Raw genomic sequence first — 27,863 nt, forward strand, 5'->3', positions numbered from 1 at the left:
CATTCTCTGTTTTGCACCATGGATATATTCACTGGCCAGCAGGATGGCATTCTCTGTTTTGCACCATGGATATATTCACTGGCCAGTAGGATGGCATTCTCTGTTTTGCACCATGTATATATTCACTGGCCAGCAGGATGGCATTCTCTGTTTTGCACCATGTGTACATTCACTGGCCAGCAGGATGGCATTCTCTGTTTTGCACCATGTGTACATTCACTGGCCAGCAGGATGGCATTCTCTGTTTTGCACCATGGATATATTCACTGGCCAGCAGGATGGCATTCTCTGTTTTGCACCATGTATATATTCACTGGCCAGCAGGATGGCATTCTCTGTTTTGCACCATGTATATATTCACTGGCCAGCAGGATGGCATTCTCTGTTTTTCACCATGGATATATTCACTGGCCAGCAGGATGGCATTCTCTGTTTTGCACCATGGATATATTCACTGGCCAGCAGGATGGCATTCTCTGTTTTGCACCATGGATATATTCACTGGCCAGCAGGATGGCATTCTCTGTTTTGCACCATTTATATATTCACTGGCCAGCAGGATGGCATTCTCTGTTTTGCACCATGGACATATTCACTGGCCAGCAGGATGGCATTCTCTGTTTTGCACCATGTGTATATTCACTGGCCAGCAGGATGGCATTCTCTGTTTTGCACCATGGATATATTCACTGGCCAGCAGGATGGCATTCTCTGTTTTGCCCCATGTATATATTCACTGGCCAGCAGGATGGCATTCTCTGTTTTGCCCCATGTATATATTCACTGGCCAGCAGGATGGCATTCTCTGTTTTGCCCCATGGATATATTCACTGGCCAGCAGGATGGCATTCTCTGTTTTGCCCCATGGATATATTCACTGGCCAGCAGGATGGCATTCTCTGTTTTGCACCATGGATATATTCACTGGCCAGCAGGATGGCATTCTCTGTTTTGCACCATGGATATATTCACTGGCCAGCAGGATGGCATTCTCTGTTTTGCACCATGTATATATTCACTGGCCAGCAGGATGGCATTTTCTGTTTTGCACCATGTATATATTCACTGGCCAGCAGGATGGCATTCTCTGTTTTGCCCCATGTATATATTCACTGGCCAGCAGGATGGCATTCTCTGTTTTGCACCATGGATATATTCTCTGGCCAGCAGGATGGCATTCTCTGTTTTGCACCATGTGTATATTCACTGGCCAGCAGGATGGCATTCTCTGTTTTGCACCATGGATATATTCACTGGCCAGCAGGATGGCATTCTCTGTTTTGCACCATGTATATATTCACTGGCCAGCAGGATAGCATTCTCTGTTTTGCACCATGTATATATTCACTGGCCAGCAGGATGGCATTCTCTGTTTTGCACCATGTATATATTCACTGGCCAGCAGGATGGCATTCTCTGTTTTGCACCATGTATATATTCACTGGCCAGCAGGATGGCATTCTCTGTTTTGCACCATGTGTATATTCACTGGCCAGCAGGATGGCATTCTCTGTTTTGCCCCATGGATATATTCACTGCCCAGCAGGATGGCATTCTCTGTTTTGCCCCATGTATATATTCACTGGCCAGCAGGATGGCATTCTCTGTTTTGCACCATGGATATATTCACTGGCCAGCAGGATGGCATTCTCTGTTTTGCACCATGTATATATTCACTGGCCAGCAGGATGGCACTCTGTTTTGCACCATGTATATATTCACTGGCCGGCAGGATGGCATTTTCTGTTTTGCCCCATGTATATATTCACTGGCCGGCAGGATGGCATTTTCTGTTTTGCCCCATGTATATATTCACTGGCCAGCAGGATGGCATTCTCTGTTTTGCACCATGTATATATTCACTGGCCAGCAGGATGGCATTCTCTGTTTTGCACCATGTATATATTCACTGGCCAGCAGGATGGCATTCTCTGTTTTGCACCATGGATATATACACTGGCCAGCAGGATGGCATTCTCTGTTTTGCACCATATATATATTCACTGGCCAGCAGGATGGCATTCTCTGTTTTGCACCATGGATATATTCACTGGCCAGCAGGATGGCATTCTCTGTTTTGCACCATGTATATATTCACTGGCCAGCAGGATGGCATTCTCTGTTTTGCACCATGGATATATTCACTGGCCAGCAGGATGGCATTCTCTGTTTTGTACCATGGATATATTCACTGGCCAGCAGGATGGCATTCTCTGTTTCGCTCCATGGATATATTCACTGGCCAGCAGGATGGCATTCTCTGTTTTGCACCATTTATATATTCACTGGCCAGCAGGATGGCATTCTCTGTTTTGCACCATGGACATATTCACTGGCCAGCAGGATGGCATTCTCTGTTTTGCACCATGTGTATATTCACTGGCCAGCAGGATGGTATTCTCTGTTTTGCTCCATGGATATATTCACTGGCCAGCAGGATGGCATTCTCTGTTTTGCACCATGGATATATTCACTGGCCAGCAGGATGGCATTCTCTGTTTTGCACCATGGATATATTCACTGGCCAGCAGGATGGCATTCTCTGTTTTGCACCATGGATATATTCACTGGCCAACAGGATGGCATTCTCTGTTTTGCACCATGGATATATTCACTGGCCAGCAGGATGGCATTCTCTGTTTTGCCCCATGTATATATTCACTGGCCAGCAGGATGGCATTCTCTGTTTTGCACCATGGATATATTCACTGGCCAGCAGGATGGCATTCTCTGTTTTGCACCATGGATATATTCACTGGCCAGCAGGATGGCATTCTCTGTTTTGCACCATGGATATATTCACTGGCCAGCAGGATGGCATTCTCTGTTTTGCACCATGTATATATTCACTGGCCAGCAGGATGGCATTCTCTGTTTTGCACCATGGATATATACACTGGCCAGCAGGATGGCATTCTCTGTTTTGCACCATATATATATTCACTGGCCAGCAGGATGGCATTCTCTGTTTTGCACCATGGATATATTCACTGGCCAGCAGGATGGCATTCTCTGTTTTGCACCATGTATATATTCACTGGCCAGCAGGATGGCATTCTCTGTTTTGCACCATGGATATATTCACTGGCCAGCAGGATGGCATTCTCTGTTTTGTACCATGGATATATTCACTGGCCAGCAGGATGGCATTCTCTGTTTCGCTCCATGGATATATTCACTGGCCAGCAGGATGGCATTCTCTGTTTTGCACCATTTATATATTCACTGGCCAGCAGGATGGCATTCTCTGTTTTGCACCATGGACATATTCACTGGCCAGCAGGATGGCATTCTCTGTTTTGCACCATGTGTATATTTACTGGCCAGCAGGATGGCATTCTCTGTTTTGCACCATGGATATATTCACTGGCCAGCAGGATGGCATTCTCTGTTTTGCACCATGGATATATTCACTGGCCAGCAGGATGGCATTCTCTGTTTTGCACCATGGATATATTCACTGGCCAGCAGGATGGCATTCTCTGTTTTGCCCCATGGATATATTCACTGGCCAGCAGGATGGCATTCTCTGTTTTGCCCCATGTATATATTCACTGGCCAGCAGGATGGCATTCTCTGTTTTGCACCATGGATATATTCACTGGCTAGCAGGATGGCATTCTCTGTTTTGCACCATGGATATATTCACTGGCCAGCAGGATGGCATTCTCTGTTTTGCACCATGGATATATTCACTGGCCAGCAGGATGGCATTCTCTGTTTTGCACCATGTATATATTCACTGGCCGGCAGGATGTCATTTTCTGTTTTGCCCCATGTATATATTCACTGGCCGGCAGGATGGCATTTTCTGTTTTGCCCCATGTATATATTCACTGGCCAGCAGGATGGCATTCTCTGTTTTGCACCATGTATATATTCACTGGCCAGCAGGATGGCATTCTCTGTTTTGCACCATGTATATATTCACTGGCCAGCAGGATGGCATTCTCTGTTTTGCACCATGGATATATACACTGGCCAGCAGGATGGCATTCTCTGTTTTGCACCATATATATATTCACTGGCCAGCAGGATGGCATTCTCTGTTTTGCACCATGGATATATTCACTGGCCAGCAGGATGGCATTCTCTGTTTTGCACCATGGATATATTCTCTGGCCAGCAGGATGGCATTCTCTGTTTTGCACCATGTATATATTCACTGGCCAGCAGGATGGCATTCTCTGTTTTGCACCATGGATATATTCACTGGCCAGCAGGATGGCATTCTCTGTTTTGTACCATGGATATATTCACTGGCCAGCAGGATGGCATTCTCTGTTTCGCTCCATGGATATATTCACTGGCCAGCAGGATGGCCTTCTCTGTTTTGCACCATTTATATATTCACTGGCCAGCAGGATGGCATTCTCTGTTTTGCACCATGGACATATTCACTGGCCAGCAGGATGGCATTCTCTGTTTTGCACCATGTGTATATTCACTGCCCAGCAGGATGGCATTCTCTGTTTTGCACCATGGATATATTCACTGGCCAGCAGGATGGCATTCTCTGTTTTGCACCATGGATATATTCACTGGCCAGCAGGATGGCATTCTCTGTTTTGCACCATGGATATATTCACTGGCCAGCAGGATGGCATTCTCTGTTTTGCACCATGGATATATTCACTGGCCAGCAGGATGGCATTCTCTGTTTTGCACCATGGATATATTCACTGGCCAGCAGGATGGCATTCTCTGTTTTGCACCATGGATATATTCACTTGCCAGCAGGATGGCATTCTCTGTTTTGCACCATGGATATATTCACTGGCCAGCAGGATGGCATTCTCTGTTTTGCACCATGTATATATTCACTGGCCAGCAGGATGGCATTCTCTGTTTTGCACCATGTATATATTCACTGGCCAGCAGGATGGCATTCTCTGTTTTGCACCATGTATATATTCACTGGCCAGCAGGATGGCATTCTGTTTTGCCCCATGTATATATTCACTGGCCAGCAGGATGGCATTCTCTGTTTTGCACCATGGATATATTCTCTGGCCAGCAGGATGGCATTCTCTGTTTTGCACCATGTGTATATTCTCTGGCCAGCAGGATGGCATTCTCTGTTTTGCACCATGGATATATTCACTGGCCAGCAGGATGGCATTCTCTGTTTTGCACCATGTATATATTCACTGGCCAGCAGGATGGCATTCTCTGTTTTGCCCCATGTATATATTCACTGGCCAGCAGGATGGCATTCTCTGTTTTGCACCATGGATATATTCACTGGCCAGCAGGATGGCATTCTCTGTTTTGCACCATGTATATATTCACTGGCCAGCAGGATGGCATTCTCTGTTTTGCACCATGTATATATTCACTGGCCAGCAGGATGGCATTCTCTGTTTTGCACCATGTATATATTCACTGGCCAGCAGGATGGCATTCTCTGTTTTGCCCCATGTATATATTCACTGGCCAGCAGGATGGCATTCTCTGTTTTGCACCATGGATATATTCTCTGGCCAGCAGGATGGCATTCTCTGTTTTGCACCATGTGTATATTCACTGGCCAGCAGGATGGCATTCTCTGTTTTGCACCATGGATATATTCACTGGCCAGCAGGATGGCATTCTCTGTTTTGCACCATGTATATATTCACTGGCCAGCAGGATGGCATTCTCTGTTTTGCACCATGTATATATTCACTGGCCAGCAGGATGGCATTCTCTGTTTTGCACCATGTATATATTCACTGGCCAGCAGGATGGCATTCTCTGTTTTGCACCATGTATATATTCACTGGCCAGCAGGATGGCATTCTCTGTTTTGCACCATGTGTATATTCACTGGCCAGCAGGATGGCATTCTCTGTTTTGCACCATGGATATATTCACTGCCCAGCAGGATGGCATTCTCTGTTTTGCCCCATGTATATATTCACTGGCCAGCAGGATGGCATTCTCTGTTTTGCCCCATGTATATATTCACTGGCCAGCAGGATGGCATTCTCTGTTTTGCACCATGGATATATTCACTGGCCAGCAGGTTGGCATTCTCTGTTTTGCACCATGTATATATTCACTGGCCAGCAGGATGGCATTCTCTGTTTTGCACCATGTGTATATTCACTGGCCAGCAGGATGGTATTCTCTGTTTTGCACCATGGATATATTCACTGGCCAGCAGGATGGCATTCTCTGTTTTGCACCATGTATATATTCACTGGCCAGCAGGATTGCATTCTCTGTTTTGCACCATGGATATATTCACTGGCCAGCAGGATGGCATTCTCTGTTTTGCACCATGTATATATTCACTGGCCAGCAGGATGGCATTCTCTGTTTTGCACCATGGATATATTCACTGCCCAGCAGGATGGCATTCTCTGTTTTGCACCATGTATATATTCACTGATCAGCAGGATGGCATTCTCTGTTTTGCACCATGGATATATTCACTGGCCAGCAGGATGGCATTCTCTGTTTTGCACCATGTATATATTCACTGGCCAGCAGGATGGCATTCTCTGTTTTGCACCATGTATATATTCACTGGCCAGCAGGATGGCATTCTCTGTTTTGCACCATGTATATATTCACTGGCCGGCAGGATGGCATTTTCTGTTTTGCCCCATGTATATATTCACTGGCCGGCAGGATGGCATTTTCTGTTTTGCACCATGTATATATTCACTGGCCAGCAGGATGGCATTCTCTGTTTTGCACCATGGATATATTCACTGGCCAGCAGGATGGCATTCTCTGTTTTGCACCATGGATATATACATTGGCCAGCAGGATGGCATTCTCTGTTTTGCACCATGTGTATATTCACTGGCCAGCAGGATGGCATTCTCTGTTTTGCACCATGGATATATACATTGGCCAGCAGGATGGCATTCTCTGTTTTGCACCATGTATATATTCACTGGCCAGCAGGATGGCATTCTCTGTTTTGCACCATGTATATATTCACTGGCCAGCAGGATGGCATTCTCTGTTTTGCACCATGGATATATTCACTGGCCAGCAGGATGGCATTCTCTGTTTTGCACCATGGATATATACACTGGCCAGCAGGATGGCATTCTCTGTTTTGCACCATATATATATTCACTGGCCAGCAGGATGGCATTCTCTGTTTTGCACCATGGATATATTCACTGGCCAGCAGGATGGCATTCCCTGTTTTGCACCATGTATATATTCACTGGCCAGCAGGATGGCATTCTCTGTTTCGCTCCATGGATATATTCACTGGCCAGCAGGATGGCATTCTCTGTTTTGCACCATTTATATATAAACTGGCCAGCAGGATGGCATTCTCTGTTTTGCACCATGGACATATTCACTGGCCAGCAGGATGGCATTCTCTGTTTTGCACCATGTGTATATTCACTGGCCAGCAGGATGGTATTCTCTGTTTTGCACCATGGATATATTCACTGGCCAGCAGGATGGCATTCTCTGTTTTGCCCCATGGATATATTCACTGGCCAGCAGGATGGCATTCTCTGTTTTGCCCCATGGATATATTCACTGGCCAGCAGGATGGCATTCTCTGTTTTGCCCCATGGATATATTTACTGGCCAGCAGGATGGCATTCTCTGTTTTGCCCCATGTATATATTCACTGGCCAGCAGGATGGCGTTCTCTGTTTTGCCCCATGTATATAGTCACTGGCCAGCAGGATGGCATTCTCTGTTTTGCACCATGGATATATTCACTGGCCAGCAGGATGGCATTCTCTGTTTTGCACCATGGATATATTCACTGGCCAGCAGGATGGCATTCTCTGTTTTGCACCATGTATATATTCACTGGCCAGCAGGATGGCATTCTCTGTTTTGCACCATGGATATATACACTGGCCAGCAGGATGGCATTCTCTGTTTTGCACCATGTGTATATTCACTGGCCAGCAGGATGGCATTCTCTGTTTTGCACCATGTATATATTCACTGGCCAGCAGGATGGCATTCTCTGTTTTGCACCATGTATATATTCACTGGCCAGCAGGATGGCATTCTCTGTTTTGCACCATGTATATATTCACTGGCCAGCAGGATGGCATTCTCTGTTTTGCACCATGGATATATTCACTGGCCAGCAGGATGGCATTCTCTGTTTTGCACCATGGATATATTCACTGGCCAGCAGGATGTCATTCTCTGTTTTGCACCATGTATATATTCACTGGCCAGCAGGATGGCATTCTCGGTTTTGCACCATGTATATATTCACTGGCTAGCAGGATGGCATTCTCTGTTTTACACCATGGATATATTCACTGGCCAGCAGGATGGCATTCTCTGTTTTGCACCATGTATATATTCACTGGCCAGCAGGATGGCATTCTCTGTTTTGCACCATGTATATATTCACTGGCCAGCAGGATGGCATTCTCTGTTTTGCACCATGGATATATTCACTGGCCAGCAGGATGGCATTCTCTGTTTTGCACCATGTATATATTCACAGGCCAGCAGGATGGCATTCTCTGTTTTGCACCATGTATATATTCACAGGCCAGCAGGATGGCATTCTCTGTTTTGCACCATGTGTATATTCACTGACCAGCAGGATGGCATTCTCTGTTTTGCACCATGGATATATTCACTGGCCAGCAGGATGGCATTCTCTGTTTTGCACCATGTATATATACACTGGCCAGCAGGATGGCATTCTCTGTTTTGCACCATGTATATATACACTGGCCAGCAGTATGGCATTCTCTGTTTTGCACCATGGATATATTCACTGGCCAGCAGGATGGCATTCTCTGTTTTGCACCATGGATATATTCACTGGCCAGCAGGATGGCATTCTCTGTTTTGCACCATGTGTATATTCACTGGCCAGCAGGATGGCATTCTCTGTTTTGCACCATGGATATATTCACTGGCCAGCAGGATGGCATTCTCTGTTTTGCACCATGTATATATTCACTGGCCAGCAGGATGGCATTCTCTGTTTTGCACCATGTATATATTCACTGGCCAGCAGGATGGAATTCTCTGTTTTGCACCATGGATATATTCACTGGCCAGCAGGATGGCATTCTCTGTTTTGCACCATGGATATATTCACTGGCCAGCAGGATGGCATTCTCGGTTTTGCACCATGTATATATTCACTGGCCAGCAGGATGGCATTCTCGGTTTTGCACCATGTATATATTCACTGGCTAGCAGGATGGCATTCTCTGTTTTACACCATGGATATATTCACTGGCCAGCAGGATGGCATTCTCTGTTTTGCACCATGTGTATATTCACTGGCCAGCAGGATGGCATTCTCTGTTTTGCACCATGGATATATTCACTGGCCAGCAGGATGGCATTCTCTGTTTTGCACCATGTATATATTCACTGGCCAGCAGGATGGCATTCTCTGTTTTGCACCATGGATATATTCACTGGCCAGCAGGATGGCATTCTCTGTTTTGCACCATGGATATATTCACTGGCCAGCAGGATGGCATTCTCTGTTTTGCACCATGTATATATTCACTGGCCAGCAGGATTGCATTCTCTGTTTTGCACCATGGATATATTCACTGGCCAGCAGGATGGCATTCTCTGTTTTGCACCATGTATATATTCACTAGCCAGCAGGATGGCATTCTCTGTTTTGCACCATGTATATATTCACTGGCCAGCAGGATGGCATTCTCTGTTTTGCACCATGTATATATTCACTGGCCAGCAGGATGGCATTCTCTGTTTTGCACCATGGATATATTCACTGGCCAGCAGGATGGCATTCTCTGTTTTGCACGATGGATATATACATTGGCCAGCAGGATGGCATTCTCTGTTTTGCACCATGTGTATATTCACTGGCCAGCAGGATGGCATTCTCTGTTTTGCACCATGGATATATTCACTGGCCAGCAGGATGGCATTCTCTGTTTTGCACCATGTATATATTCACTGGCCAGCAGGATGGCATTCTCTATTTTGCACCATGTGTATATTCACTGGCCAGCAGGATGGCATTCTCTGTTTTGCACCATGTGTATATTCACTGGCCAGCAGGATGGCATTCTCTGTTTTGCACCATGTGTATATTCACTGGCCAGCAGGATGGCATTCTCTGTTTTGCACCATGGATATATTCACTGGCCAGCAGGATGGCATTCTCTGTTTTGCACCATGGATATATTCACTGGCCAGCAGGATGGCATTCTCTGTTTTGCCCCATGTATATATTCACTGGCCAGCAGGATGGCATTCTCTGTTTTGCCCCATGTATATATTCACTGGCCAGCAGGATGGATCATCTTTATTCTCATTTGCACAAGGAAAGACTAGAAGCAATGGGATGAAACTAAATGGGAGGAGACACAGATTAGATATTAGAAAAAACTTTTTGACAGTTAGGGTGATTAATGAGTGGAACAGGCTGCCACGAGAGGTGGTGAGTTCCCCTTCAATGGACGTCTTCAAACAGAGGCTGGACAGACATCTGTCTGAGATGATCTAGTGAATCCTGCTTTGAGCAGGGGGTTGGACCAGATGACCCAGGAGGTCCCTTCCAACTCTACCATTCTATGATTCTATGATTCTATGAAGAGTGAAATTACAACCTCATGAGGATAAACAGTTTGAGGGTTTTGTTTTTTTATTTTCCAATAACTAATGTCAAACAGTGAGTACTATCAGTGCCTTGAGGGGCTCCTGTCCTGCCCCATCCTCTATTTCTGGAACCTCTTTATCCTGAGCAGGGGAGAGGGTGATTTTGTATAATTAGATGGGTATATGAATAAAATGACCATTAGTATACAATCAGGTGATGCCTGCACAAACTAGCTATAGACAGGTTTATAATTCTGATGTATTCACCTTGTAGTCCACATCTCATCCGGTTCACTAGTTTGCTCCTGTTCGCTACCATCTTCCTCTTGGTCAGTCTCGTCCACTTGGAGTCTTCGGTTATCTTCCCTGCGGTCTCCCTCCTGGGCAGTGCAGGCTTCGGCATCCCTAAGGAAAAGTTAGTAAAACCTTATATTTTACTTGTTTTGTAAATGCAAATCATGGTGGTGGAGGTTTAATGTTCAAAGAATCAAAGTTTAATGTTCTAGTAGATATGAAGACCTAAATAGCTTTTCATAACTGGGACACAGCTAAAGAAAAATAACAATGTGATATTACAGAGCGTATATGAATTTACTACCCACAATATATTACCTTGAAGTGCAGGCTTGAGGCTCATCACTGGCTTTTTTCCCTGCCTGTGCCACCAGTTTGTATGCATGGCATATGTCCGTCAGGGTCTTCTCTCTATACGTCCTTTCTGCCGTCATATTGGTGTGCGCAAGATATTTTGCAAAGAGTCACGTCTCGGAGTCTGAATAGTTTGGGAGAGTCCATGTCTCACATACCCTCCTCACAAGTTGACTTGAGATCACCGGAAGTTTGTACCTGGAAAGGAATACAGAAAAAATAAAATACATTGCACTGCATTTATTATTGAAGACTGATAACAGGGATGTTGCGGTCCCCCATTCACATGAATGGGGTCTGTGTTCAGGTTGGGGTACTCTTCTGATACCCGAGCTTGAATTTTTAATAAACTGTTCGGCGTTTGGCTTAACCTGCCAGACCCGAACAGTCAGGGGTTCACCATCACTACTTCTGAGCGCCATTCATTGCATATTTTGGGTGCTGCCCATCTGATTGGCGCTCAACTGATCAGTGATTAATAGGGGATCAATCATATTAGCCCAGAACAGTTTTCTACCACTGCCATCCTACCTAGAAAGGAATACAGAAAATACATAGCACTACATTTACTACTGAAGAATGATAATGATAATGTGCTTTTTATTGAAGAATAATTGGTCATTTTTGTAAATCTTACTTGTTATTGTACCGTGAAATGTCATTTGAGACATTGAAGATCTCCTTCCCTGAGGTTGAGAGGAAAAATGTTTCTTGTGGCAAGTTCTTCCTCACAAGCTTTGGTCTGACTCTTTCATAGTAGACTCTGAACCACTAGAAATAAAACAAAAGGAAATATTAATTATTATAGTAAAATAGAAATGTGTCATCATGTATTAAATCAGATTAATAAGGAGAATAAGTAAATCTCACCATTTCTTCTTCCTTCGTCAGCACGAATGTGGCCACTTGCTGTGTAGCGGTCTTGTGTAACTTTACACCGATAACAACGAGGTCTTCCCCATCATACGTGCGGCTAATCCTCTCCTTCCACTCAGACACCTAAGGATGAAGAGACCAAAGGTTAGACATAAAGAAGAGTAAACCAAAAATGAGTATGAGTAGTGAATAAAGAGAAGAGAGGCACTTCCGGTCATGTTCTGTACGACCCCCGGGTCGCTGCAGATGCCTCAGGACCACCAGGGCCTGTAGATAGTAAATCATTTCCAGCTGGGGGCTTTGACGCAGACTTCCATCTTTGGCAGCTTGAAGACACTTTAAAAACGATTGCTTTCCACATCCAGGATCTTCCGGCACTCCTGAGGTGTAATTAGTGACGTTGTCAGTGCCAGCTACCTACAAATAAAATTAATAATAGAATATTACAGTATATACAAGCCACACACAGCACAAATATATAAAGAATATCTACTTCAATACTAAGTGTATGAGGGTTATGAGATCTCCTAAGAAGAAAAAAGTGTAACAAAAATGAATGTAATAAGGTAAAGAAGGGGACCAAAAACAAGGGGTGCTACTGACTATGCATCAAATAAGGGGAGTTATAATTTACCACTTGTACTCCTTAACATAATCACATGGTATAAGGTAATAGTGGAAAATGCTGGGAAGCAAAAGAGCTCAAAATAAGGTCTTAACCAGTAACACAATATAAGAAAAAGGGGAGTATTATGCTCACCTGATGCAGTAACACATGCAACATACTTTACGCATGAAACAGCTGCTGCAGAACACAGGTGAAGAGACCCAAGAATTTGTTGACCCTATGGTGTGCCTGTCTTTAAATTACCAAGCAGTGTTTTAGGGTTGGGGGAAATTCTATGGAGGAGAAGATATATACATTTAGATTTTACATTATCCATAATTTCCTATTACTTCAATATAAATATTATCTCATAACCCACCTTTTGCTGACAACTTCTCTTGATATTCCCTTTGACAACCTCTTTTGTATGTCCTCGGTCACGGTCATAAAAAACTCACATGACCTAAACAGTGCGCATTTTTTTTCAAAGAGGTTGGCGGCTCTCACATTGTAAGTCATGAACCTACGCACATGTTTTAGGTAGTTGAAAATGGTCTGATTTGCCAGATTCAGGTCCCGCAGCTTTGTAAAGAAGGAGTTGACTTTTTCTACATCTTTTACAAAGTCCAGATTGGCAACCTTGGGGTTCATGTAAAAGAGGAACCTGGCGACATCCTCAACTTCCTGTCTGAAGTGTCTCACCCCCAAGGTGTGCAGTAAATAGTTGGTGCAGCCCACCAGCAGTGGGTCCTGCAGAGAGTGGCGTTTGTAGAGTCCAGCTGCCAGCATCATCTTTCTTGGATCTGCTGTCCATTTTGTCTGCAAGGCTCTGTAATTGGTGAGAAATAAAGAAACAGCTCAGGCATTAGACACTTTTTAACCAATTCTCCCTTTACTACTTTTTGTCACAGAACATAACATATAGCGAACTAGCAAACCTGTATGATCGATCATCAGCCACAGTCAGGCTTGCAATATAAAGACATAAGCAAAATGTCAGAATGTAGATTAATTACATAGTGTTTCATGTATAAACATAAAAGAGTCAAATAAAATGGGTGGATCAGCTCACCAGTTAGTAGACAAGGTGCACAAGGTCCAAGAGGAGTAGCTGCGGTGGATGGACAGAGATCTTGGGCCTACACCCAGGCTTAACAAGCAATATCAAAATAGGAGGAAGTTCAGCAATGGTCTGATGGAAGGAGGAGATGAAAAATAAAAAATATCCAATATTTCTCCTTCCATCTGACGATTGCTGGACTTCCTCCCATTTTGATTTTGCTTGATAAACAAAGAGGCATATGGTCTCCTTAAGGCCAGAGGTTTCATAGGTAACAGTTGAAGGAGGATGGGGGGGGGGAGCTAGGACATACAGAAGGGTGCACATTTTGTCAGAAAAAGTAGATTTTAGCAGTGCTAAGAGGATATAGGCCATCTATACATACTAACCTCTGTGTGGTTTGATCAAAACCCGCTTCCTCCACATTTTCTTCGTTGTGACCTTCCTCAGGTGGCAGTGTAAGTTCAACATCTGTCACCTTCTTCTTCTGGTCTTCTTTCTTCTTCATCATCAGCATGCCAGTATTCTGTAGGCTCTTAAGGCTCCAATAGGGTGGGTACATTTTCAACATCATCTTCACGCTCTTCATGTGCCGGTGTAACCTCCATTTCTTCTTCGGTCTCCTCTGGGACCAGTACACCTGCAACGTTCTCTTCCAGCATCTCAGTTTCAGCAGTGGTTGGTTGCTCAGATGAAGCACCAGGTGTAGGTGGTGTAGAGGTAGATGGTTTGTTGAATATTAAAAACCCTCTTTCTTCCAAGATGGGGACCCCATTCTCCAGGGATCCAAGAGACAGGATCTCTTCATAATCAATAGCTGTTCCCTTGGATGCAATGTTGACCAGAGTCTTTTTGGCCGATTCCAGAGTAGCTTCTCTCTCATCTTTACTGCTCAGTCTCATACATGTCCGCTTTAAATGGGTAGAGAGGATTTTCTGTGGCCTGAAGCATAATGGGCAAGTCTTCGGAGTTCAGTTGTGACTGTTAAAGGCAGAGGTAATTACCAAATGCTCCATACCTTATTCATATGAAAAGCATCTCATGAAAGTACACAATGACACCAGAATCACTATGTACACTTTAATGTAAATTTATCAAAAGCAATTGTTTAGCTGAAGCTTATTTTATGACCAAAAATGTTTAACATGAAATATTTAATAATTTAAAGAGGGTAGCTCTTCCATGAGATTCAATGTTTAAACTTACCCTTTAGAAGACTGCTTGAAACTGAAGTGTGGTATTCAAAAGTTTAAACAAATGTATTTTCTAGAAGCCGTGTCCAAAAGGGCAATGTTAGAGGGACGGTTGCAAACAACTTTATTAAATAGAAACGCAACCGACCCCGGGGTCCGCAATGCAGCCTGGTGTACTGCTGCCGAACACTTCCCGGGTAGAAAGAAAGCGACAACTTAAATATTAAACCCTTCCGTGTTTCTCCACACAGGAACGGGTATAGCGGTACGCTCTATCTCCGTTAACAGCACGTGAGATGAGCGACCGGAAAACTATCTGTAGCTCTGTTACTGCACAGGGACTACAGTGGCGGCGCTAGAATGCGTGTATGACTACGCCAACGGGTACACGTGCCTCCAGCCGGCGTCCTACCGGACTGAAGAGTTCAACTCCACGTGGCTGACAGACGTTAGCCGTGAACAGGATGTCTGCAGGCTGCTCGAGGTGTTAGGTGACCCCTTTAGCTGAGCCAGGCTGCTAGACGAAGCTACCTGCCTCTATGGAGCTAACCTGCCTCTATGGAGCAAACCTGCCTAGGCGACCTGTGCTAATTAGCCGAGCGAACTCTGGCATCGGCAGGTCACGGAGTGAACAGCTAGAGAGCACGTGGAACACAGTTGTCCACAGAACAGCATCGCTTGCTTAAATGATCTGAGCGTGCCGCCATGTTTGTGGGTGGGCCTTTTAAAGATTAAGCCCTGCTTCACTGTCGCACCATTGGTGACATCACCTGTGACCAATCAGGCGGTGCCAGGTCACCGGATCAGCTGGTTCCCGAACCACCAATCACGGTCCGCCATGTCACGAGCATGCTCAGTGTGATGCCTCTTGGACTTAGGCTGCCGGAGCCCCGACTCCCTCCGTAACCTATACTTCATAGCGCTAGGCACAATCACCTGAGACACAACTTGCACATCTCGTGCATTGGCTAGGTGCTGGGACCAACGGTGATGCTGTGCAGCATCAGCCCTGGCTGAACCTGAATGGGAGACCACCGAATCCACTGATGATTCTGAACCCAATTCAGATCCAGCAACCGCCCGGCGCCTAACAGGCAATATCTCTGAAAAAGCAATATTTGGAAAATAGCAAAAGTAACAAAGGTAAGCAAGTAATAGATTTTCAGCTAGTCTGACAAAATGGTTTCAAGTGTCCCAGTTTTCATTCGTTTCATTGGGTAAACAAGCTAGGCGGATTAAGGCTTGTGACTAGACATTTTGAAAAAGAATGGCTCTCCTCTACCTCTTCATTAGGCATCAGCCTAGCATTGGGTGAGGAGAAAGAAAGCCTGAGGGTTTTTTGCAAATAAAGTGTTTGCGAGCATATACACTGTGTGCAGAATTAGACAAATGAGTATTTTGATCACCTGATACTTTTTATACATGTCAGCTCTCAAGCCTATGGAGCTTGGAGAGGACAACTACCAATTAAGTAAATCTGTTCTGTGCATCTCTGTAATGAGGAAGGGTGTTGTCTAATGACATCAAAACTCTCTATAAGGTGTGCTTAATTAGGCAACTTCCTTTCCTTTGGCAAAATGGGTCAGAAGAGAGATTTGACGGGCTCTGAAAAGTCCAGAATTGTGAGATGTCTTGCAGAGGGATGCAGCAGTCTTGAAATTTCCAAACTTTTGAAGCGTGATCACCGAACAATTAAGCGTTTCATGGCAAATAGCCAACAGGGTCGCAAGCAGTGTGTTGGCCAAAAAAGGCACAAAATAACTGGCCATGAATTGAGGAAAATCAAGCGTGAAGCTGCCAAGATGCCATTCACCACCAGTTTTTCCATATTTCAGAGCTGCAATGTTACTGGAGTATCAAAAAGCACAAGGTGTGCGATACTCAGGGACATGGCCAAGGTAAGGAAGGCTGAAAAACGCCCACTTTTGAACAAGAAACATAAGATAAAAAGTCAAGAATGGGCCAAGAAATATTTTAAGACTGATTTTTCAAAGATTTTATGGACTGATGAAATGAGAGTGACTCTTGATAGGCCAGAGGCTGGATCAGTAAAGGGCAGAGAGCTCCACTCCCACTCAGACGCCAGCAAGGTGGAGGTGGGGTACTGGTATGGGCTGGTATCAAAGATGAACTTGTGGGACCTTTTCGGTTTGAGGATGGAGTGAAGCTCAACTCCCAGACCTACTGCCAGTTTCTGGAAGACAACTTCTTCAAGCAGTGGTACCGGAAGAAGTCGGTATCGTTCAAGAAAAACATGATTTTCATGCAGGACAAAGCTTCATCACATGCATCCAACTACTCTACAGCGTGGCTGGCCAGTAAAGGTCTAAAAGAAGAAAAAATAATGACATGGCCCCCTTGTTCACCTGATCTGAACCCCATAGAGAACCTGTGGTCCATCATAAAATGTGAGATCTACAGGGAGGGAAAACAGTACACCACTGAGAACAGTGTCTGGGAGGCTGTGGTGGCTGCTGCACGCAATGTTGATCGAAAACAGATCAAGCAACTGACAGAATCTATGGATGGAGGCTGCTGAGTGACATCATAAAGAAAGGTGGCTATATTCACTCATTTTTTTGGTTTTTGTATGTCAAATGTTTATTTCTAAATTTTGTGCACGGATATTGGTTTGCCTGGTGAAAATAAACAAGTGAGATGGGATTATATTTGGTTTTTATTAAGTTGCTTAATAATTCTGCACAGTAATAGTTACCTGCACAAACAGATATCCTCCTAAGATAGACAAATCGAAAAAAAAAACACTCCAACTTCCAAAATTATTAAGCTTGGATATTTATGAGTCTTTTGGATTGATTCAGAACATAGTTGTTGATCAATAAAAATAATCCTCTAAAATACAACTTGCCTTATAATTCTGCACAGTGTATAGATACACACTAGAATATGTATATTTATTATTTCCAGACCCCCTGTATACAGAGATATGAAGCATTATATTAATTTTGTATATGTTCATTGCTTTCTCAAGCACTTTTTTAACAGACAGTAGCAGCGCTCTAGAATGTTGTAGCTCAGACTTATTCCCAAATAAGTAAACATTGCATGAGGGGCCCAATTAGACTTAGCAACATGTCAGGGGGTGGGGGGGATTAATGCTGGTTGCCCTTATCTTATGGAAGCCATTATCTTTCCATGAAGAACAAAAAATAAAAAGTCCTGTACAAAGTATTAAGCAAGAAAACTGCAATGTTAATTTAAAAATTTTGCTAGCAGCATTTTACAGGATAAGGCAATACAAACACTAATTTTCAACAGTTAAAGAAAAAAAATTGTAACGTCCACAAAACTTGGAGATCCAAGTCCTCCTTTTAAGTCCTTCAGAAGAGGATGTGCGGCGCCCATGTCTTTAGCGCCACAAAATGCCTGCCTGTGATATATTTTCATATGAATTGCCAGCTATGGTGAGGGCTGGTTTCTCTGCTGTTAAAATTGCATCCACTGTTACCCGATCCCTTACTGGAGATTTGTACACTCTGTTTAAACCAGGAAGTTTGCACGATCCCTCAGACGGTAGGAGGTGCTTCTGAAGTTTAGTGTATTGGAGAGTGAGTGGAGCAGTGAAGATGTAGCAACATGGAGGTCAGGATGAAGAGGGGTAGCATGCTCTCTTCAAGGACAACTGCACAAGGGAGGGTATCAGTTCCTAAAGCCACAAAACTTCCAGGGTCTGTGGTTAAACTGAAAGACTGTCTGGTTTTCATATAATGAGCAGAGAAGAGTTATGCCCAGGAGCTCAGCAGCACATAGAGTCAGGGACTACTGAAAGAGAAAGTGAGTGCATTTCCACAGGATTTGAGCTGCCAGCTCACTAGAAGTGATCATGGATCCAGAACCTGGCTATCTTGGATCCCCAGGGTCCAAGGAAGCGTTTACCAGAAATATTAGCAGCAGGAAGGCTACATTACATCACAGCAGAGAAACTGAACCCTCACAGTGTAGGCCAACCAAACCCTGTATGTTAGTTGTACGGAATCTTATGGAACGGTTTGCAGTACTTCAGTACAAAAGGTACGGATTACCCTGTCTAACGCTGGTTATTATCTGCTGCACCATTACTGTGCCAACTCCCCTGGGAGCCAGCCCCGGTTGGGAAGGGTTAATAATCTGACACTGTTCATAACCACCTAACTCCCAGAGGCCTTAATCAGTGCCCGACCATACCAGGACAATAATCCCAACTGGTGTCAAACATTATTTTATTATTGAACCCACAATTGAGAGACTGGTGCGCCCCCGGTCGGATTTGACCAGCACTCAGACTGCCGTGCACCGGTACAGTTACTGCAGCAACTGGCTGGGGTGGCACAGAAGCAATGCCCCACAAGCATATACAAATGTCAGGAGTGGGTATATCTGAAGGTCTTCCTACCTCCTCTCTCCAGTCCAGAAAAACATTAAAGTGACTAAATTCCACAAAGACAGTAGGAAGTCACCCACCTCAAGTGTTGAGCCACTCCAGTTCAGCTCCTTCATTAAAACTGCCTTTTCTGACCCCATAATCAAAGAGCAGTTCTGTGCCTGGGGAGAGGTCCTTTGTTGCCATAAATAACGAAGCCCGATTCCCTCCAGGCAAATATTTGAGGGTCGGCTTAAGGTTCGCTCTTTCCTGAATGGTTGATGGCCCTTCCAAACGTTGAAGGAATGTTAGGGTGACAGTCACAAGTAGCCTGCATGGCATTTATGCAATAGTTTTTCCCGTTATTCTTATAGAAGTAGAAATAGTACTTATCTGCAACAGTTTGTTCAAGTAACTTCACTCCTTCTTTGCCGTCTATAAGTTGTCCGTGATCACAAATAATGTCCCCTCTTTTAAAAAACTGTCTTTACAGTGGAGCCACCTTTTTCTAAGTCCTCCACAATAACAAGTCCAGGCCACTGCTGTGTTTGGATATTAACTTCAATCTGAGAAAAGTCCTCAGTCCTCTGTCTTGTCGCAGGTGGTTGCCATGCCTTCAGAACATCTGTAACAATGGGAGAATTGTTCATCCAGTCCTGCTGTTGTATATAGAGTAAGATTTCTTCCTCTCTGGGCATGCTCCGGAAGTGTGTCGCTACATCTGCAATCCGCATCTTTATCTGCTCGCGTCTCCATCTGTCTTTCAAGTACGGTGCTTTTGCTTGACTGGCCGTCTTGCAAACATCGATACTCGGAACAGATGTGACCAGGCAAATGGGATGTTTTTGAAGCAACCGTTTGAAGGCCTCCTCTTTTAAATCTATAACTTCAGGTTCCTCATCTTGTTCTTCATCTTCTTCGGTTCTCCTCCTCTTACCTTCCACTCTGTTCAAAATAAACATGGCTTCGACCAACTCATCGTCCACAGATTCAGTACATTCTTTGTTGCTGATGTACCTTTTGACCTTGTCTCTTTCTTCTTGTGACAGGTAGCAGAGGGCCCACTTGTTAAAAGCATCTCTCGCCTCACTTCCTGTAGTCACCGGCATCTGGAACTTTTCATGCAACCATCTCACATCCATGGAGGGATTTTTAATGGCCATCCCTTTCAAATTAAGGAAAATGTTTGCTGGTCCTGTGCCCTTGGACAGAAGAGTGGGCCTGATCATCTTAAAATAAAAATCAAACAACAACGCCTCCTCTTTCCTCAGGACAGCAATGTTTTGTTTTGTCTTCAAAATGGTGACCTTTTCCTTGAAATCTTCCATGTATGTGCAGTTATTCTTCTCCAGCCAATCTTACCGTCAGGGTCTGAATGAAAGATAGTTTCAAAAGATGCTTCAAAACCAGCAAAGCCTCCAAATAATGACAATAGGGTCTTGTCTGCCTCGTCAGGATCATCACCGGACTGAACCCTGCTGCATATGTTAACATGGGGCTTTGCCACTGTCAGAACACTAAGCCACTCTTTGGGAGTGGCAGACCTGTGTGGGATTTTCTCTCACATTTGCAGTGTCTCATCAGCAATGTTTTTTCGCTCCAAACCGTTGACTCGGAAAACTGTGGTAATTCTAGAGCCAATATGTGCAAATGAGCACTGACCGCCAGGGATGCGTGCATTTATCAGACCAGAACCAATAAGGGGTCCCGGGCGCGGTGTCGGGATAGTCCTCCGCGGCCTCCCCCCTGCCTCGCTCTCCCTGTAAGCATTGTGACTGTGGATAACCTCGGGCCGACTGCACGTCCCCGTGATGGCGACGATCCATTTGGGTGTCTGCCCTATCAACTTTCGATGGTACTTTCTGTGCCTACCATGGTGACCACGGGTAACGGAGAATCAGGGTTCAATTCCAGAGAGGGAGCCTGGGAAACGGCTACCACATCCAAGGAAGGCAGCAGGTGCGCAAGTTACACTCTCGACCTGGTGAGGTAGGGGCGAAAAATACAAGGCTCTTTAAATCCTTTAAATGAGGATCTATTGGAGGGCCAGTCTGCTGCCACCAGCTGTGGAAGGGACAGACAGGTTGTAACCCATGGTTTGTATTGTGCCCATCCCCATGAAACCTGTCCCTAATGAGGCTAAAGCTGAGGTTGCAGCGATTAAAGTGGGGTTCAATATGGCGGAGGGAGATACAGGGAGTACGGGCGGCACTATACAGGAGATTGGTCCTGTGGCAGCTGACCTGAAACCTTTCCCTGGTGATGCCAGGACCACTAATGTATATAACAGATTGTGTGCGAGTGCCCTGCCCAAGTCAGCAAATGTGGATGGTGAAGTCAGTCTTGAGGGCAATACCAATGCTGGTGGGGAAACAAGTGCTGATGGATCGGTGAATGTAAGTGGTGATGTAAGTATGAATGGTGTTGTGAATGGTGGGGGTGGCAAGATGGGTGCTTGTTCCATTGCCCCCTTGGCGGAGACACGTTCCAGAGCCCAAGGCCAGAGTTATGCTGGTGCAGTGGCTGACGAGTGTAGTAGTATGCCCTTGGTGGGTGATCTGAGATGGTGACTTGCAACAGCACCTCCTGGAGGCCCTAAGGAAAGGTGAGGAATCCATCAATTTGACAGGGTAATTGATACATCTTTCTGGATAGAGACATGGCTCATCTGCCTTCCGAAAGGTGCCTAGAATGCCTGGTCTCTGACAATGGGGCAGACTTACTCAAATTCCCACCTAAAGATATCTGTGGAGAGACAAATCCTGATCTTTTACCAGGGGCAGCCAAAGTTTTGCCACAAGTGCAGCAGTCCCCTCACACTTCAGCACAGGGTGTAAGGCTGTGTGCCCACGATGCGTTTTTGAAGCGTTTATGCTGCGGAATTTCCACAGCGTAAACGCTTGGTAAACCTTCCCCCATGGTCTCCAATGCAATTCCGCACTTTCAATGCCCATGTTGCGTATTTTTCTACAGCATTTATGCTGCGCTCAAAAATCCGCAGCATGTCCAGAATTTTGCGGAAGCGCTGCTTTTTCGCCGCCATTGACTTGCATTAGAACGTGCCAATTCCGCAAGACTGCATCTGTACTTGCAGAATCCATGTGTTTCAATGTGCGGATGGTACCCGGGTGTGGAGGACAGGAGACTCTCCTCCACACCCAGGTACCATAAAAAGCTGTAAAAAAATATATAAATAAAAAAAATAGAATTAGTCCTTACCGGTAATTCGGTTTCTAGAAGCCTTCCACGACAGCATTGGAGGATGTTGTCCACGCCCTATCGGGGGACAGTAACACAGAGGTTAAAAGCCCCTCCCCACCATCAATCCCCAGTGTTTACCAAGATCACCTGGAAAAATGGTTACCTGACAGTTATATGGAATCCATAGGGAGGGAAATTCGTGCTGTCGTAGAAGGCTTCTAGAAACAGAATTACCGGTAAGGACTAATTCTATTTTCTCAATATGCCTTCCACGACAGCATTGGAGGAATACCAACGATATTTTATTAGGGAGGGACAATAGCTTGTAGGACTTTCCTACCAAAGGCTAAATCCCTAATGGACGATAAGTCTAATCTATAATGTTTAGAAAATGTGTGAAGGGAAGACCATGTAGCTGCCCTGCAAATCTGCTCCGTAGAAGCGCCCGCTCTTTCGGCCCAAGAAGTTGATGTGGATCTGGTAGAGTGAGCTTTTAAGGCGATCGGTGGATCCAACTGTTGATTGACATAGGCTTCCTCGATCGCTTTTTTAATCCAGTTTGCTATAGTGGATTTAGCTGCCTTCCTTCCCCTGTTATGCCCTGAGTGTTGTATGAATAGGTTTTCATCCAATCTCCAAGACTCAGTCTGTTGCAGATAATAAAGAACAACTCTGCGGATATCTAAGAGATGGAACTCTGCTTCCTTTGAATTAGAAGGCTTCTGGCAGAAGGAGGGAAGGATGACCTCCTGGGAACGATGGAAATCTGTAACGACCTTTGGGAGGAAGGAAGGGTCAAAACGAAGAGTAATTCTATCTTCAGTGACAGTCATGTAAGGTTCTCTGATGGAGAGAGCTTGCAGTTCTCCTACTCTCCGTGCAGAAGTGATGGCTACTAAAAAGGCAGTCTTATGAGAGAGAGTCTATATTGTGCTGGAGGACAGAGGCTCGAAGGGAGAGAAGGTTAGACCCCGGAGCACCACATTAAGATCCCAGGATGGGACATGGGATCGATTTTTTGGGTGAAGTCTGAGTGCCGAAGTTATGAATCTTTTGATCCATCTGTGAGAGGCCAAATCTTGGTTGAATATGGAACCTAGGGCTGAAATCTGTACCTTGAGAGTACTAGGTTTGAGACCCAACTCCAATCCATTCTGTAAAAAATCAAGGATCCGAGCAATGTTGGGGTGTGAGGTGTCAGGAATATCCGGGGCATACCATGATAGGAATCTTTTCCATATTTTGCCGCATATAGCATTGGTTACTGGTTTCCTACTTTGTTGAAGAGTTTTTATAACCTTTTCCGAGAGACCTTTGGATTTTAAGATCTCGGCTTCAGTAACCAGGCAGCAAGGTTTAGCCACTGAGGATTTGGGTAAAATAGGGGACCTTGTGATAGTAGGTCGTTGACCGGTGGAAGTATCACGGGACCGTCCAGGCAAAGTTCCGTGATGGCACCGAACCAAGGTCTTTTAGGCCACAGAGGGGCCACTAGAATTGTTGCCACCCTCTCTAACCTGACCTTCTGGATAGTTCTTGCTATCAGAGGAATTGGAGGAAACGCATACACCAGTTTGAAATGCCAGGGATGGGCCAATGCATCTAGATTCATGGCATTGTCTCTTCTGTCCAATGAAAAGAAGAGGGGAAGTTTTGCGTTTAGGCGACTGGCAAAGAGATCTACTTCGGGAAGACCCCATTTTGCTACCAGTGACTGGAATATTTTAGAATTCAAGCTCCACTCTCCTGGCTGAATGTCGTCCCTGCTCAGAAAGTCTGCTTGAATGTTGTTTGAGCCTTTCAGGTGGATCGCCGAAATTGACAGGAGATGATGTTCTGCCCAGGAAAATATTCGACTTGCGATCTGTTTTAAGCTATCTACCCTCGTACCTCCCTGATGACGTAGGAAAGCGACTGTAGTCACATTGTCCGAGAGTATCTTGATGTGAGTACCCTGGATTAGGTTGACTGCTGCTCTGAGCGTTTTTTTTACTGCCTTCAGCTCCCTGAAGTTGGAGGATCTGGCACTGATCCTGGGACTCCATCTGCCTTGAAAAGGAGTCTGGGCCACCATGGCACCCCATCCTCGTATACTGGCATTGGTAGTCACTGTGATTAGAGGGTCCTGGGTCCAAGAAATCCCCCTCCGAAGATTTTGGGTGCTTAACCACCAAGAAAGGGAAGCTTTTACCCGGCCAGGAGTCCTGGTCCGTTTGTTTAATGAGTCTCTTTGTCTGTTCCATGATTTTAGGATATGATCCTGGAGAGACCTTGAGTGGCCTGAGCCCATGATACTGACTGGATACAGGCCGTCATTGACCCCAATACAGACATTGCCGTTCTCAATGTTGGATTCTTCTGGTGTCTGAAATTTGAGATCTTGGTTCTGTGAGCTGTTTGATGCTCCAATGGAAGAAAGGACATTTGTCTGTTGGAGTCCAGTAAGACAGCAAGGAACTTCCTCCTCGATGAAGGAAGGAATTCCGACTTTGCCAGGTTCAGATCTCAACCTAATGAGCGGAGGGTTTTTAGGGCTATGGAGACATGAAGATTGAGAATCCCCACTGAAGGGGCGACAATCAGCATGTCGTCCAGGTATGGAATTATGCAGACCCCTTGTTTTCGGATGAGTGCAATGACTTCCGCCATAATCTTCGTAAACACCCGAGGTGCTGAAGAGATGCCGAAAGGCAGTACGTTGTACTGGTAGTGTTCTGTTATGTTGTCCCTGAAAATCGCAAAGCGCAGGAACTTTCTGTGGGTCAGATGAATCGGCACGTGAAAGTATGCATCTTTTAGGTCTATGGTTGCCATAACATAATCCTTTCCTATTAGGGGAATAGTTGACCTTATGGACTCCATCTTGAATCGCCTGTATTTGATGTGATGGTTTAGGGATTTCAGGTTGATTATGATGCGTGGGATGCCTGACTGTTTCTTTATTAGAAAAATTCTTGAGTAGTGACCTGTACCCTCCTGGCCAGGGGGGACCGGAGACACTGCTCCGGGTTTTGGCAGGTTTTGTAAACCGACTGAGAGCAGTTCCCAAGCCCCCCCGAGTGGGAAGGGACGTGACCCGAGGGGGACGACTCTCGAATTCCAATAGAAGATCCCCCTTGATAGTATTGAGTATCCACTGGCAGGAAGAAATCCGAGAGACGCCCCCCTACACGGCGCAGGTCATTGCTTGTCCTGCTGCTGGTGTTGTTGCTGGGGAGCTCCAGCGCCCAGACTTTCCCTTTCCTCTATATTGTGAGGGGTGACTCTGGGAAGGTCGAGAGGGACGTTTTTTAGGTTGTTTCTGTTCAGGAAGGGTTTTCTTCCTATCCGAGGCCTTCTCCAGGATATCATCCAGTGCTGGCCCGAATACATATTTCCCTTGAAATGGAAGGGAACAGAGTTTAATCTTAGAGGTAATATCCCCACTTCATGTTTTGAGCCACAGTGCACGACGGGCAGTATTGGATAGGACAGCTGCTCTAGCCGCGATTCAGACTGACTCAGCCGAGGTGTCCGCTAAGAAGCCAGTGGCTTTTTGAAGGAGAGGGATGGAGTCTAGCAGGTCTGCTCTGGAGGTGCCCTGAGACAGATGTTCCTCTAGTTGGGCCAGCCACTTGAAGAGGGATCTGGCCACACAAGTCGATGAAATATTCGTCTTGAGAGAGGCAGAAGCGGTTTCCCATGATTTTTTAAGGACACTTTCCATTTTCCGGTCTAATGGGTCCTTCAATTGGGATGAATCCTCAAAGGGAAATGAGGTTTTCTTCACAACCCTTGCCACTTGGATGTCCACCTTAGGGACGTCCCAATCAAATTCCTCACCTTCCAGCGGAAATCTGTGCTTTAATTCCGGAGGGGTTGGTGAGACGATTTTCTGGGGATTCCCATTCCTGTCGGATGAGATCTCTCATGACCTCATGAACAGGAAACCCAGTCTGCTTTTTTGATCTAAGGCCCCTAAACATTTCATCTTGAACGGAACAGGGGGCCTCAACTTCCTCCAGCCCCATAGTGCCTCTAACTGCGTCCAATAATTCTTGTAAGTTGTCCAAGGAAAAATAGTATCTTCCGGTTTCAACTTTTTTGGCAGGCCCTAAGGATGCTACTTCATCCAATTTGCCAGAGGCAGAGCTACTAACATCAATAGAGACTACATCTGAGTTTAACTCTTGGATCTTCCTCTTCTTAGGTCGAGATGGCCTGGAGGAGGAGGAGTAGACAGGCAGTGCAGCAAAAGAGGCTTGGACCTCCTGTCTAACTACTTGGACCTCCTGTTTAACAAGAGATCTAAGTTCCTCAATTAGAGAGGGATTTTCTTCCTTAATTATTCTGTCTGTACAGGGACGGCATAATTTCTTCTTATAAGATGAGGATAACTTTTTAGCGCAGATGCCACATCTACGGGGCTGGTCTTTATCCTTCTTAGAAGTGGGGGCCTTGTCTTCCTAAGAAAGGGGAAGAGAAGGGGACCCATGTAACTAAAAGGAGGGGAGATCTAATGTCATCTAAAGGAGAGGCTAAGATAACCCCTTAGTGACCACCCAGGTACTACTCACTGTAGCCGAGGGCGTGCTGGGCTCTGCAGATGCAAGGATACTGGATCTGTCACTTTCCATGGTGGAGATAGCCTTACCTTTGGCGTCTTCAGGTGGGTTTTTATATGGAAAAACCGTGCCTCCCAGCAAGGGACCTCAGTCCCCTCCCCCTTCCGGTCACTTTGAGGGCCACTTCGATTCGATATGGGCCTTGCCGGCCCTGGGACACGCTCAATCTCAGCGTCCCGGCATGGAGCACACAGGCCGGAAGCAGGACCTGCGGTGACGTCACTCCGGTGCGGGCGAGCGTCCAGACTGCACCTGCCGGCTCTGGGAGTGCCCACACCGTGCGTCCCAGCGTGGAACGCACATGCCGGAAGAGACAGGACCTGCGCTGACATCACTTCCGGTGCGCGCGCCCAGAACGCCGGCGGAATGAGGAGATGCCGGGGAGCTGGAGCAGGCCCCCGGCATAAACACACCCGGCTTGCTTTACCCTCTATAGGGCGCAGGAAGCCCGGAACGGTCCCAATGGGAGCAGCATGGAGGGAGCGCTCCGACCGACCACTGCCCGGCAAGTATAGCCTGATACAATGCTGCCTGCCGGCCAACAGCACTGCAGGACCTCTCCATACCCCCAAGGGGGACAGGAAAACACTGGGGATTGATGGTGGAGAGGGGCTTTTAACCTCTCTGTGTTCCTGTCCCCCGATAGGGTGTGGACAACATCCTCCAATGCTGTCGTGGAAGGCGTATTGAGAAATAAAGATTATATTCACCTTCCGACGGCCCCCGGACTCCTTCCCTGTGCTTGCCGACAGATCGTGCAGGAGTGAAGGAC

General features: G+C 45.7%; 1 protein-coding gene across 6 annotated transcripts in view; it reads right to left on the reverse strand.

The window, feature by feature from the left end:
- The window catches only part of LOC141153432 (uncharacterized), an 86,464-nt gene that overhangs the window by 51,151 nt on the left and 7,450 nt on the right, over window positions 1–27,863 (reverse strand). For 3 of the 6 annotated variants that reach the window (XM_073638210.1, XM_073638208.1, XM_073638207.1), the window contains exons 2-8: window positions 14,123–14,714; window positions 13,053–13,502; window positions 12,827–12,966; window positions 12,061–12,483; window positions 11,828–11,961; window positions 11,155–11,388; window positions 10,810–10,947 (exon numbers count right to left, since the gene is read on the reverse strand). In XM_073638210.1, coding sequence (XP_073494311.1) covers window positions 10,810–10,947; window positions 11,155–11,270 — 254 coding nt within the window. In that variant the 5' untranslated portion in view covers window positions 11,271–11,388; window positions 11,828–11,961; window positions 12,061–12,483; ... (1 more) ...; window positions 13,053–13,502; window positions 14,123–14,714. Of the gene's footprint in view, window positions 1–10,565; window positions 10,684–10,809; window positions 10,948–11,154; window positions 11,389–11,827; window positions 11,962–12,060; window positions 12,484–12,826; window positions 12,967–13,052; window positions 13,503–14,122; window positions 14,715–27,863 lie in introns of those variants that run through there. The other 3 variants (XM_073638211.1, XM_073638209.1, XR_012247303.1) reach the window with 3 other exon arrangements.

Source organism: Phyllobates terribilis, unplaced genomic scaffold, assembly GCF_046119375.1.
Source record: "Phyllobates terribilis strain yellow unplaced genomic scaffold, ASM4611937v1 Scaffold_7__3_contigs__length_470593459, whole genome shotgun sequence".
Lineage (NCBI taxonomy): Eukaryota > Metazoa > Chordata > Amphibia > Anura > Dendrobatidae > Phyllobates > Phyllobates terribilis.